The sequence below is a fragment of the Corvus cornix genome, chromosome 1 (genome assembly GCF_000738735.6).
Source record: "Corvus cornix cornix isolate S_Up_H32 chromosome 1, ASM73873v5, whole genome shotgun sequence".
NCBI lineage: Eukaryota > Metazoa > Chordata > Aves > Passeriformes > Corvidae > Corvus > Corvus cornix.
Genome location: NC_046332.1, coordinates 53,085,821 through 53,099,686, shown reverse-complemented (window position 1 = coordinate 53,099,686; position 13,866 = coordinate 53,085,821). Strand labels below are relative to the sequence as shown.

The following is a 13,866-nucleotide window of genomic DNA, read 5'->3' as shown; positions in this document are numbered from 1 at the left end:
GCTGCTTCCTGCAAAGTTGTCCCTGTGTTGGGCTGTCTTATGCATTAGATGTACTTAGGTACATCTTACATCAAAGACAGCAGGCAGACCCCTTCCCTCCCGGCTTGTCATACCTTGGCCCCCCTTTCTCTCTCAGAGACAGGAAAAAGCACCCTAACACTGATGCTGGCTGAAGGCAGTCCAACTACAACGCCTGCCCCTCCATACTGACCCACAGGGAAACAGGCTCCACAGTCTGGGCTTCACATCGCTCATTGCTCACTCACTGGGGAGCTGGACTGGGTGCTGGTTGTCTGACTCAGCCCTACTGACTTCATCTCCAGCTTGATTCTCCATTATCAGATGGGTTACCAGCTGCTTGATGAACTGCCAGATCACAAGTGCTGTCCCTTAAGTGCTGTAGTTTCCACAGTCTGTAATTTTTACCCTACTTCCTTAGCTCTCTACTGAAGAGTGGGATTGAGCATCACCTACCAGAAGGCATGAACTTATTTCACTCACATTTCTCTGTCTTCCACCTAGACAAAGATCATCCTTTCTGCCCCCAGCGCTGCATCAGTGGCCACCCAGTTATAATGTGTGCAAAGTCATTTCTTATGTCCCAACATGCAGTTACAACCTTGCACTAAGATTTTACCATATCAAAATACAGAACTAGTGATCAGAAGGGGAATAGTAAGTGCTGCCTGGTTGCAGCCCTTTCTTCACAAGGGCAACCTCATTTCAGACATGTAGGTGCAAATTTCATTCCACATGGATACTCTTGGGAAGAGGACAGGAGTGTAGTCTGACCAAGGGCACAGGCTTCAGGAGCACAGCTCCCTGGAGTGCTGCCCATTACACTGGGATGTTCATGCTTGCAATCACTGGGATGTGTCGGAAGCAGTGAGATCAAGGGTTTATCTCTTGACAAAGCAGAGGGACCAAACCAAGTTTTACACTGAACCTTTACGCATGCCTCTGCATTGTTTCCAGGATAGCTTGAGCCATGAAAATTAAACTTACCTTGCAGACCCTCTCAACTACCCAGTACAACAGATGAAAAAGCACCAGAGCCAGCACTGAAAGAATACATTTCTCATATTATGAGCTTTCCAAGATTTTGATCTGGATTTCTTTAGACATTCCTATTGTTGAAAACTGGATAAAAAGTACTAAGTCCTACTCAGATGGTTTTATTTCACTCTTTATCGGTATGTATACAAATTACAGTATGTATGGATATAAAAGCAAGTAAATGGAAAAGAAATAAGAGTTTAAAAAATGATTAATAATCAGAAAAAAAGGAAACAGGTTTATTCTACAGCATGGTAGTTAAACTATTTGCATCAAGCTGATAATGCTGTTCATTTTTAACTGTTGTTGTTAACAGTTGTGGAAAATAAATTTTCAGTATTCCATTTCTTTCAGTCATTTGTGTTGCTTTTTCATTTCACCCCAGTGAGTCAATGAAAGCAGTGTGCCTTGTGGTTCGACCACTTTCTGATTCCCCTTCACTAACGCAAAGTCATCTGGTAAAATACAGGAGAATGTACAAATGAATTGTCACTGCATTTTAGGAACTCCTAAGAATATCTGCACTCAATTTTAGTAAAATCTGCCTAATCTTAATCTGGGTTTTAAATCTGGCCGGCAGGGTTGTCTTTGTCTGCTTTAATGTCTTGTGGTGTACTCCAGCAGTGGATCTGCAGTGGGAAGCTGTTGGAATGGAACCCACACTGTCCATATTGTGGGTGTTTACTTTGAAGCAGCCTTAGTCTGGATACACATTAGCAGTTGGAGCATGTCATCCACAAGTTTGGAGCATGTCCATCCACAGGTTTGGTTTCACACACTCCAGGAGCACTCTGCAACTGAAGTGTGGCAATTGGGAACCATAGGGAAAGTTGCTTAAAAACATTCTCCTGATGCACAACAAAGCACTAGCAAAGGCACACCAGATGAAGTCCAATTCCCCACCCCCTTGTTCTTTCTATCCTGATGTTCTTGTAACTGAAACACTGATGGTTAAAATCAAAATGAGAAAGGTTTAGACCTTGAAAAGTATGATTGATTAAAGGACATGCTTGATCCTTCAAAGTCCAGAGAACTTTCAATAAACAGTCTCCAACAAAGTCTTGAAAACTGCTGAAAAAGAAATCTCTGGTTATCCTGTGACTGAGATCCATGTCTGCTATTAAATTGTTGTCTGGCTGTGCTCAAACAACTCGTGCTGTTAGCTTCAGGTAGCAGAAGCAGGCGCAACTCCAGCTATCAAGTGCAGGTTTGGTGATTGGCAGCAGCAGAGAACTGGCTATCAATGTACACCATTCTTTTCAGCCTGTGCCTTTTCTCTTTCCAAAGCAGCAGGTTTCAGCTGCCCTGACTGTTCTCACCATCTCCACTCTCGCTGTCAACAAAGAATGGAGCCCTGATTTTCATGGCTGAATATTTCAGTGAGTACCACATCCCGTGCCATGTAGACCAAACCAAGCCATCATCATGGGCTCCATTGTACCTCCCTCTTTTGTAGTATCTCCCATTGAGGTTTACAGCATGGCACCTTGGAACAATGTAGGAAAGAGGAAAAGGGAATTATGTTTAGCATGGGAAGATACTGCATCATTGCAGTGAAGTACTGTTCTCACACAACACATATTTAGAGGTACGAGGGCAGGATGGATTAAATGGTTAATGCATTTAGTGGAACACAGAGGAATACGTGGGTCATCCTACAGCAGACACCTACACTGGTCAGATAATTCAGCCTGTTGACTCCTTCAGGTGTATTAACTACAGACATTGTAACTACATGGTCTGAACAAAGGGGTGTAGTGCCATTTGGTAAGCTCTAGCTCAGGTGTAGGCAGCTCCATATTGACACCTAAAATTGCAGACATCTTTTCATTGAGGTAAATCCTACTATTGGTGTACATTTTTGTAGCTCCACTGATTTCAATTGGTATGTGATGAGAATTTGGTCAAAGAGGCTCATCCTGCACTAAAGCAGAGAAAATCTGAGAGTGGTATATCCCTATTTCCAGGGCTGTTAAACATGAGTCCCTATCCATTGATGTGTGGCATATGCCCAATCAGCAAATATACCATCGTAATTGCTATGGGGTAGCTCTGCCCTCAGACATGCTCCACACTAGGGAAATGTCCTTTGTACACACTTCACCTTACCATGGCTACGGTTGTTTCTGTTGCTGGAGAATAATGCAAAGCACTTTCAGGAATTTTAACTGGGCTCTTTTCCTTCCAAGTTATTGTCCCCTATGGATTTGTTCTGACCCATTTTCTTAAAATTCAACATACCTGCTTTGCTATAATCAAAGAAGCAAATTGTTTTCCTTTGAGGATCTGTAGGTGTGAACATCTTAGGTTTGGCTGTGCAAGGTGGCAAGTGCACACAGCAACCTCCAGCTGCTGTAAGGCAGGCAGGTCCTCTCAACTGTACAGCCACCCACACCCTATGCATCTGAGAGGAATTAGGTGTTTTCCATACCTGTTAAACCACCAGCCACCCTTGTTCTCTGACGCACAGTTCCCTGCCAGGAATCGATCGTGATCCTTATCAGATGTGGTGAACTGCATCCCTCTGTGAGAGGCTGACCACTGATCTTCAAAATTGCTCCCACCAGACAGAGCGTCGCCAGCATTACCAGAATAGGTGCCAAACCATAACCTGTAATTGTCCTGCAAGAATATGTGAAACATGTCTTTGATATCCATTCTTTCTGCCTTTCCTCCCATTTTTGAGGTCAAATTAGCTCTGGATATTTAATCCACTGTCAAAGGCATGACTGTTGAAGTCAAGGGTGACTTTTGTCTCCATGCTTTAATGATCTTAGTGTAGATCAATGCAGGACTTAAACTTCCAGAAGGGATTGGTAATTACTGCTGCTGCTACAAAGGGCTTCAGGTTTACTGTCATTCAACAACCATTTTATACACTTTACAGCAAGATGGAAAGCTCTTTCTAGCTGATCAAGAACAGCTTAGCAGAAAACTGTGCCAAGTAGTTGCCTCCATGAACTGATCAGTTGTTCAGTTAGAATAAATGCTTAGGCATTTTGTTCTTCCAAAGACTAGAAGCCATCTGATTTCTATGGTCTGGTCCTGGTACGAATACTTAGAATACTAATAGTTCCATTGTGGACAGCTAACAGGTCTAAGAGATATTTGATATTAAGTGGATGGTCACTTTCGTGTTGTGGGCTTTCTCCTGTCATCAGTGTCCTCCTTTCTTTATAAAAAATGGCAGTAAGGTATTAAAATGAAGCTGTTCAAACTTTTCTTAAGAAACCTCTAATTACAAACTGAGCATAATGTGCACATTTCTTGAGTGGTGATGGAGTTGGAATTAGGACTGGTCCATGCAGCATTCTTGGTTATTCAGGCTACTTACACGTGGCATTCAGGAAGGCAAGTCTGCAAAGAACAGCACCTGTATGGAGCTGGACACTGTCTACAGCTAGACAGCAAACATGAAAATACAGGATGTGTCTGTCTCTGGGCTTTCTGTGTTTGTAGTGTGACAGGTACTTCTCTTCAAGATAGGAACTTACAACTGCTCTTTCAAAGCTTTGATTAGAGTTCACTGTTTTATTTTAAAATGAAGTCGAGAGGATTTGTTCTTTTATGTGACATTCTGAAACACTCTCTTAGGAAGCAGGAGAACAGGGTTCCATTTAGTTGCAGAGGTTCAAACCCTAAGGGTCTGCTCACTCACAGAAGACTCTTTTAATCATGAGGCCAAAGGCAAATACATGTGGGAATCCCTGTGCCCTGTGGCAGAGAACTGCCCTTTGTTCAGCAGCAGAGTTAGCAAGAGGGCATGCACACATGATCCTGTCACCCACTGAGGTGGGCACTCAGTTGTAAGGAAAACTTCCCAGGTTTATGTCCCTGCTCCCAGGGCTGTTTGTCAGTCAGACAAACTAGGAAGCCCAGGGAACCAGAGCAGGTAAGTTTTGCAGAGCTGTAGATACAACCCTGATACTGGTTTGATGCTGCATATGCATCCATCCTCACAGAAAAAAGCAAGCAAATTACTGCTCTCTCAATTTTTTACCTGCTCATTTGCAAGCTGGAAATTTTCATAGATTGCATAACGTCTTTCCCCTTGCCAGTCCATCAGGTCAATCTTTAATGAGTTCTCTCCTAAACATAAAGTTGTGTCTTGTTAGATGACTATCTAATGCAAATTAGAAAGAAATCTATGGAGAAAAATTACTTGGACCTCTAGCAAGCAGGTCATGGATGTGGTCGTTGCCCAGCCAGTATTCATCATTCTTGCCCTGGAATTTCCCAAATCCCAGTTTGTAATCATCCCATTTCCTGCAGAGAGATATAAATATCAGTTGCATCATGAGAGAGGATTAGACAGTTTGTGACACTTGGGTATGGTAACAAGTAAAACTTCACCTCTATATACTGTTTTCTAAACGTATCCGACTCATCACAAGCTGAGCTGAGATTTGTCACTCTGTCTTAGAAACAAATACAACTCAGAGCTGACTTTTTCCCCTACTAAACCTGTGCACACACATATATTGGGTTCAAACCTTCAAACTGCCAGATGCAGTGCTCACAGACTGAGGTTGCCAGTTAAACGGAAAGGGAAAGCAGCAGCTGTCACATTGGTCTTCAGCAAAACACCTGATATTGTTCTTCTGCAAATCATAATTCACATGATCTATGTATTACCTTTGATATTCACTTATACTTCCTGTGTGTCATCATTTCCAGTTTTAGTAACCCTGTGTTTATTCCCTCTCTCATGTTGTTATTATGGATATTCTTTCTGCCTGACCTACATACTAGTCAATGCTCCTCTTCAGGATGTTTTTCTTTCACCTGAACTACCATGGCTAGATAGCTACCACTCTCTGGGCAAGCTGGTTTATAGCCAGTTGAGGTAGCTTTGCAATGCACTGCATAGACTTTAAGAGGCATTAGATATGCCCTGAAATTGTGTGTGCTGTGATAGTGAATTAACCTTCATGGGGATATTTCGTCTTAACTGTGTTACCAGAGCATCTCTCCTCCTGTAAATTTCAGTGTCAAAGTCACCTCTCTGGGATTGTGCATAGGGAAAGGACACTCTGGTTTGGCATCTTTTTGAGTTATCTGAATACGATAATAAATGTTGCAACATACTGAACATAATTCCTGATATGAGAACAGATCTGTTCAACGGGTCTCAGTCTGTGCACTGGTAGCAGATACCTGCTGATTTGGAGCCTTTGATAGTCTTCAATAATGATAAAATATGCATTCAAACGCAGAGAACCCATGGAAAAGAAGTTATAGATCCATTTTAAAAATGGTCTCCTGCTGCCAATTGGTACCCCCAGATTGTCCTAATCCTAAATTATCATCACTAATATATAGTCCTGCATATCCTGCGTCTCAAGGGTGGGGTTTTGCCCAGCAGCAGGACAGGGATGGGAGCTGGCGGCCTGACTGCAAGCCCTGTTGATGCAACCGCAGTGGACCCACCTGTTGAAGTTCTCCTTGCCATTACTCCGCCGCTGAATGACAGTCCAGCCCCCACCATCAGACATGTCACAGAATGCCAGGAACGGCTCTCGGTCTGCTCTGGGCCTGATCCGGTAGTAGCCACTTGTGGTGCTCTTCCGATTATACACTGCAGAGCAATCTGGGCAGAACAGCATTGGTTTGTCAAACGGGGTGGGCGGAAAGCTAAGGGCTATATGCCACCAAGAGAAGATGTGACTGAGAGGCTGTATGGGACAAGGACACTTGGCCAGCCTGTGCATAGCTCTGCAAGCCCTGTAAAGTCAAAGCAAATGGTGCAGCAAGGTAGTAGCTACACTGGTTTGCAAACTGCTGGCCTGACAAAGAGCTTTAAAGCTTGAGAGCCTTTACAGCCGTGCCCTCTGAGGGAATAATTCCCAAATCCTTGGTGAGATGCAGGACAGCTGCAGCTTAGCCTGGGGCTATATCATGAAAGCCCGAGACTGAAATTATCTCTGTCAGCAAGATCTTTTGCAGGGAAGCTTATTTCCATGTGGAAGGTAAGGTAACCTCAGCTGTAGTTCTGATAGGATCAGGGAACAGTATTTCTAAAATAATAGGCTAAGCTCCTGTCTCCAGCTCTACTAGGGCTGTATCAGGAGAGAGCCCCTCAGGATCTCAGTGCTTCACACTTTCAATGTAATGCCCAAAGGATCTTGGTCACAGGCAACAATGTCATTTATGAACATGTTCTCAAGTGGCACCAAGGAAGAAAGTAGGCATGTCTGTTACTGTGCCACAGAAGTAATGGGGGAACTGCGAAACGGGGAGGCTTGGCTCATCCAAACAGGTCTCAGTGCCTACAGCTGAGCCAGGCACTCTGTGCTCCCCTAAGTCACTCAGGGAATATGGCGTCTTCAATAGCAGGACCCATCTCTTCCTAAAGCAGATGCCTAAAGGAAATCTGGTGGAAAACATGAGAGGTGACTGTTCCTCTCTGCAGCAGAGTCCTAGGCAAGAAGCCCAGCTGAAGGTGTCCATTTGGTACCTGGGCAGTAGCTGGCTACAGCTGGGACAAGTGACTCTAGCCCCAAGGGTTATCATACGGTGTCAGGGCCACCAGTCAGCTCTTCTCCTCCCATGTATCTGTATTTTAAAATACAATCCACTTTAAGAAATTTAAAACTTTTAGCAGAAATAAAATATGACACGTGGAACACTGCAGGGAGAAATAAACATTGTGGCACACTACTGCAAACTGTACCTTGGTCATACACTATCAAATTTCCACTGGTTGTGGGTAAAAGTGTCTCATGCTGCACGCTCCTGTTGCCTGAGAACAGTCCACTTTTCGTTCTGTGGTAAGTGTTCTCCAGGATGTCCTTCAGCTGCAGTTCATATAAGTAAAGCAAGTCTTGAAGTTGTTTTAACCTTTGTCTTAATTTATTGTTGTCTAGGAGGCAGATATCTTCATCCTATGGAGAAAATAAAACCCCCACACTTCAGTCGGTGGTAAGGAGAGACACAGAGAGAAGAGTATCTGTCTCCTCTTGACCCTAGCATGTCAAACTGCCTATGTGGATCAACATGATTTGATGGTGATCTCTTCCTAAGATATGCAAATCTTGCAAAGCATGAGCTATTGAGTTGAATCCAGTGGAAAAGGGGTTTCTGCAACAACCTTGGCATTGATCAGAGCATTCCAGAATATGATCAGATACACAAAAATTTACTTTGGACAAAACTAATTTCTCTTGACCCCCACTTGATGAGCTCAAGGGGAAGGCTTGCAAACTATGAAAGTGCTCAGATTGATAAGAGAGGGAAAACTTGGCTCTTGCACTGCAGACAGGCCAAACCAGCAAGGTTCCAGAATCATCTTTGTGTAAAAATGAAAAATATCTGATATTTTGGCTATAAAAATACACTTTTTAAGAAGAGATTTTTGTTGTAGTTTTTGTTGTTATTTTTAATTCTTAGTAATGTCAGTTCAGTCCCCCAGACGGCTGCACAGCCCTTAGCTATGAAAATCCTGTATTATTAGGACAACATTCCTTTAGCTGCAGGCAGACGCCTTTTTGCTCTGCTCTTGCAGGTCTCCATCCCTCTTGTGGGGGAGTTTCCATCTCTCCATGACTGGGAATGGTGAACCTTTGAGAGAGTGTACAGACATAGCTAAAAGATACGCACTGAAAACCTGGGTGCAGGTGAGCCAAAGCTGACCAGGAGAAGGAGCAGCAGCAACCAGTGCATCCCCACTCTCATTTCTTATCACCTGAAAAGAGGCATTGACAGGCTGTAATGGAGGCTTTTTTAGTTCCTCTCACAACTTATTACCTCCTCACAGTTATGTTTAATTCCCCAGGAAATGCTGCAGGATTTGTTTAGAAGGTTGCTTGAAACTACAGGCAGGACAAAATCAGGGAAAGACATATATTAAGGAGAAGCTAAAGCACCAGTGCAGCATGCTGACAGGGATAAAGGCTTAGGTCTGCTCCTGACTCCCTGCAGAAATTAATACTCTGTGTGACTTTCCATTAGCCTCTACCTCCTCCCAAGTGTCCACATATAGGAAGTTGCTCAGCAATCATGCCTCCTTGAGGACTTGTCATCAAAATCACACAGTGTTTATTCAGTTCAAACTTCCCAAAGTGGAATTAAGATGAATTTGCCTCCTGGTTAACTGACTGTAGACACTGCCCCTCCTCAGTCCTTGGAGTGGTTTGTGAGGATGGGATTACCTTGGAGGGCAAGTCACATGTGTGACAGAGTGGATATGGAATAGTTTTTCCTTGGATTTCAGTGGAAAAGAGGTCTGCTGCCAATCTGCTCCAGCACACAGATGTGGCTTTGATTGGAGAGTCTTAGCTAAAAAATATGCTAAGTGAGTGCCACTGGGAACATGCAGCTGAACGTGAGTGAACAGTACAAATTGTTCACAGTGTGCTTGCATGGTGCTTTAAAAAAAAAAAAAATCAGAAAGAGAAGGCTAAACCCAACTCCCCCGCTTCACATCTGGAAGCACTGCAGAAACTTGGCTCCCCAGCTCTGTGCTCTGAGTGATGTACTTTGTTTCAGCTATGGCTCTAGCAGCATCCCCACAGCGGCTGATGCTAGAGCTGCTCCCAAACCACCAAAGCTGCTGCAAGAGAGGAACTCTCTGCCAAGATGGGCAAGCAGGGACCAAAGCAGGCCGAGGGAAGAAGTTCTCCATGGAAGTTGCCCATAAAAGATGACGTGGAGGTAGGTGCTCCAGTCTGTGGCATTTTTCATCTCACAGAGAGAAGAGCAGGGGAACCCTGTGAGCCCAGGACCACTGGTGCTGTTCACACCACCCCACAGTCGCGCTGGTGGCTGCAGCACTGGTGCTGAGGTTAGAGTCAGACCCCACACGGTGCCTGTGGGTGATGGCAAAAAGCTACCAGGAAGGGTGGGATTGAGTGACAGCTCCTGGAAACCAGGCAGTGCAGAGCAGAGAGAAAGAAAGCAACTCCATCTACACCTTTACCAAGACACATGAAATGCACGTACCTGTAACTTGCCTTTCTTCAGACCTCCTCCTGGAAAGATTATTTCCCTTAAAAGTCAACTGCAAAAGAAAGTGATCATAAACCTGGCTGCATTTCAAGAGGTTGATGAAGTTTTCCTCTCCGGATGACCCACACCAAACGCACAGAGGAAGAATGTTTCACAGCACTAGGCAGTTTCACAGTAAAGGTACCTGCAATTCCTTGTGTGAAAGAGTTACCCAGACCCCAAGTTTTCTCTTGTTACCCAAATATTCATCTTGCTGCTTCCCAGTGAGAATAAACAACAGCAGGTTTCTATCAACAGTGCTCTCTAAAGGAGAGGGGAGAGGGGCTCTGCTGCTTGCGTACTATTACCTACCTTGACTAGGAAGCTCAACCAAGGCTGACTTCTTGGAGTGTTTATGTGAATCACTCAGACTAATGCTCCCTGTGGGAGTTTTGGCTCATGTTTTAACACAGCCTCATTTCAGTAAGTCCTGCAAGGTGGATATAACACAGCTTTTCCAATCAGCATTCCTTTTGCTGTTTAATCTGTTTTATAAGAGCACAGCTGTAATGCCAAAGAAGCTGCAAATCTGAAGCAAGAAGCGAACGCAGCGGTATTAAGCAAGATTTGCTATTAGACTGAAATCTCAGGAGGCTTGGAGTTGTGTAACTCTCCTGTGAGCGGGATGATTAGATTTCCTAGTTAACAAAAACAAGGACATTTGTGGAAAAGAGAAAAAAAACACAAAACCAAACAGATGGGTGCCTCCCTTTGCATTATGGCCAAGGAATTACAGATTATTTTAAAGAAAACAGCAGGAATGTTCAATTTTACAGAGCTTTGTTCAGAGGACAGACCATGGGCACAAAAGACAAGGCACATAAACCCATGGTAAATGTCTGTGCTACTCTTCAGGAAAGCAGGACTATCCAACTACTACCAATCACAGCAATGCTGTTTATTTCTTAAAAACTGCATTCCTCTTATCCCGCAAGAACCCTGACTCATTTCACTGCCAAAGGATTATGTAAGCAGTGCTTTTCTTCTCACTTGTTTTCTAGCCCCAGTTTTAGGCTGGTTTTGACAGCTATGAAATTAAGTGAGTGAAATGTTTCGTCTCCTCACTAGTGGGTACTTGGCCCTTTCTTCTGCCTCTTTGGCCAGGAACTGCAGCTGGCAGCAGGGTGCTCAAGTATCATGCACTGGAGCACAGGGAGGCTGCACATCATCCTCTGGGGCTTTCAGCAGCAGCAGCAACTTTTTCTCAGCTGGACCCATCCAGACAGCACTCAAGATGCTATGTAACAATTTATGCTCTTGTCTAGATGGCCAAAAATCCCATTGGCCTGTGAGCATCTCCTGATCCGGGTGGGATCAGGGACAGGGCTGAGACTATGGTGGCAGTGTTTGAATGTGGGTAGCACAGTCAGTGCCTGCAGCTGTCTGCAGGGCTGAAGGATTAGGGGGCATCAGGCCTCAGAGCATTAAGTTGTGCTGGTCCCAGGGGAGAAGGGAGCAGTGAAACTGCAGTGCCAGTGAAACTCACGTGTGCTTTGTGCCTGCAGCTTTGCAGGAACAGGACTCAATCTCCAACCCTCATTCAGTGGATGCCAAAATGTCTCTCAGAGCCAAGACATCTGGAGCACTCTCACGCTGCCTCTAGGACTCCACCAATGTTCGCCTCAGCAATGTCTGCATGTAAAAATACCACTCAGCTGGAGCATGGTTCTTGCATACCTCTTTCATGATTAACTTATTTCCCAGGCTAGAGGAAGATTTAGGAATATCTGAAGCCCAAGAGAGGGGTTGCCATGAGGTTGAGTTCACATGAGGTGGGTCTAGCAGGAGAGTGTCTTCATGTAATGCTCCACTGGCTTGGAACTAAAATAATCAAGTCATCATAAAGAATGTGGACACTGCGTGATCACCAATGTTTCCTCACAGATGTTGAAATCCCTAGGCAATGTGACAATAAATGCTGTTTCAGTTTTTTTCCTGGAATACATATGCTTCACAAATATTCTGGAATGCAAATTCCTGTTTAGTTACTTGGAAGGAGATCAGATTCCCTTTTCTTAAGATACTCAGTGATCTTGTCAGCAAAAAATGTCTCATTAACTAAAAACCTTCCTATCCTGCTGTTCCCCACCTTCCTTCCAGCAAAAGTATGTAGGTGCCAAATAGTAGTCACAAAAAACTATAAATTAAATGCACAGCCAGCACATGCAAACTGGTGAATAAATGTGACTGAAGAGCATGGGTCTGGGGTAGGTTGTGATATTCCTACAGTCATGGGGAAAAAATGGCTTGGGATGAAGACAGGAACACCCGATGGATATTAACATCCCCAGAGCCCAAAGGAACATCAGTGCAGCTGGAAGACAGTAGTGGCATCTCAAAACTCTTCCAAGACCAGTTTCTTGTTGATTCTTTGTTCTTAAAGGGGAAAGGCAAGAAATGAGGCAGACTCCTTCAGGTTCCAAAGGAGTTAGAGAGACCTGAGGATTTCACAGCAAGAGTCTGACTGCCTACCTGTGCTCTAGGAAAATACAGGGTAGTCTGGACCCAGCTCAAAGCAAACCAGATTATTTTCAGTGAAACAAGGGGCTCTATGCATTTGCATTATTTTTATACTTTCCTACCACATCCCACCTTCCACGAACACCCTGCTCACTGGGAGAGATTGCAGACCAGGCTCCTTTGCAGGCACTGCAGGTGTGCAGGTACCTACCACGGGCCTGCAGGCCCTTGATGTTTGAACTAGTATACATCTTCTATAGGAATCTGGGCTGCCAGGTTTTTTAAAACAAAGTTAATATATGAGATCTGAAACAAATATTTATTGTTTTTTAATCCAACAATAAAGGGTTTCATCAAAAGTAAGATAAATTTAAAAGACCAGGATGACATCAGCCACGATAGTTTCAACCTATGAAATAACCGAAACTGGTATTTGCGCATGAAAAGTCTGTGGTTTGTAAGCAAGGAGTAACCACAGAAATCTGTGTACGAAGAAGAAGCAATGGTGGCAACCATGAAACATGCCAGATCTGAATATTCTGATAACGTTCAAAGAGCAAATACACAATTCAGTTTAACTAATGAGTCTGCAGCCTATGAGTATGGGTTGACACAACAAATGTAATTAATTTGTAAGTTCCTGAGGGCAAGCACAGGTCCCAGCAATCTCACGTCAGGAATAGCTGTACCAAAGGGAATTAATCACAAGACCAGAGGGAGTATGTGGACTGCACAATCTTCTACCTACCTCAGATCAGGGAGCTTCCCTGACCTGATTCACTGTCATTTGAACTGGAACATCCCTTTGAGAAGAAGACATTTTGCTGTAAAATATTTAATGCTGAAGAACCAGCCACAAACCTTATCATGTTCTTCCACTTTTTAATTACTTGCATTGTTAATTATTTTTTTTGCCCTGAGTCTGAATCTTCCAAGTCTCATCCTGCAGCCTTTTAATCTCATGATGCCTTACTCTGAGAAGGGGAAGAGCCCTCTGCTGCCAAATGCCTTTTTCCCTGCAAAAGGCTAGGTCCAAACACAGAAACTGTGTGCTTGCTCCTGGCTGGGAATCCAAACCTCCATCATCTGTTTTGGCTGCAGGTGTGTGGGCAGGAAACCCAGCAGGGTCACAGAGCGAGGGGCTGCTTGGAGCTTTTCCTAGGCAGGGCTGAGGAACACAGCACAAGCACACCACTCATGAGTAGGGTGCTTGGCTGGCATGGAGAGGAAGGCAGGAACAAGTTCTGCTCCTGGAGAGATTTCATTCAGGGCAGTTTAATGCAGAACAAGTATACAGAGGTGAGAAGAGCTGTGGGTAGTGTATGACAGTGTGTGGTGGAGGTGGTCTCACTGAGCATGTTGAGG

The 13,866-nt window shown here is 44.2% G+C and overlaps 1 protein-coding gene across 3 annotated transcripts; it reads right to left on the bottom strand.

Moving 5' to 3' along the window:
- Positions 1-1,159: 1,159 nt before the first annotated feature.
- LOC104689999 (fibrinogen-like protein 1) lies at positions 1,160-10,595 on the bottom strand. 3 transcript variants are annotated; one of them, XM_019286365.3, is made up of 9 exons: positions 10,354-10,595; positions 9,997-10,054; positions 8,656-8,740; positions 7,730-7,940; positions 6,487-6,646; positions 5,225-5,322; positions 5,057-5,145; positions 3,488-3,678; positions 1,160-2,389 (listed from the first exon to the last, which is right to left on the bottom strand). In XM_019286365.3, the coding sequence occupies exons 3-9, from the start codon at positions 8,728-8,730 to the stop codon at positions 2,353-2,355; spliced, it is 861 nt and encodes a 286-aa protein (XP_019141910.1). In that variant the 5' UTR covers positions 8,731-8,740; positions 9,997-10,054; positions 10,354-10,595; the 3' UTR covers positions 1,160-2,352. The 3 variants fall into 3 exon arrangements, with proteins under 3 accessions (XP_019141910.1, XP_019141908.1, XP_019141909.1); XM_019286363.3 differs by having other exon boundaries at positions 1,160-2,542; positions 10,354-10,590; XM_019286364.2 differs by lacking the exon at positions 10,354-10,595 and adding an exon at positions 10,187-10,334 and having other exon boundaries at positions 1,160-2,542.
- Positions 10,596-13,866: the final 3,271 nt, after the last annotated feature.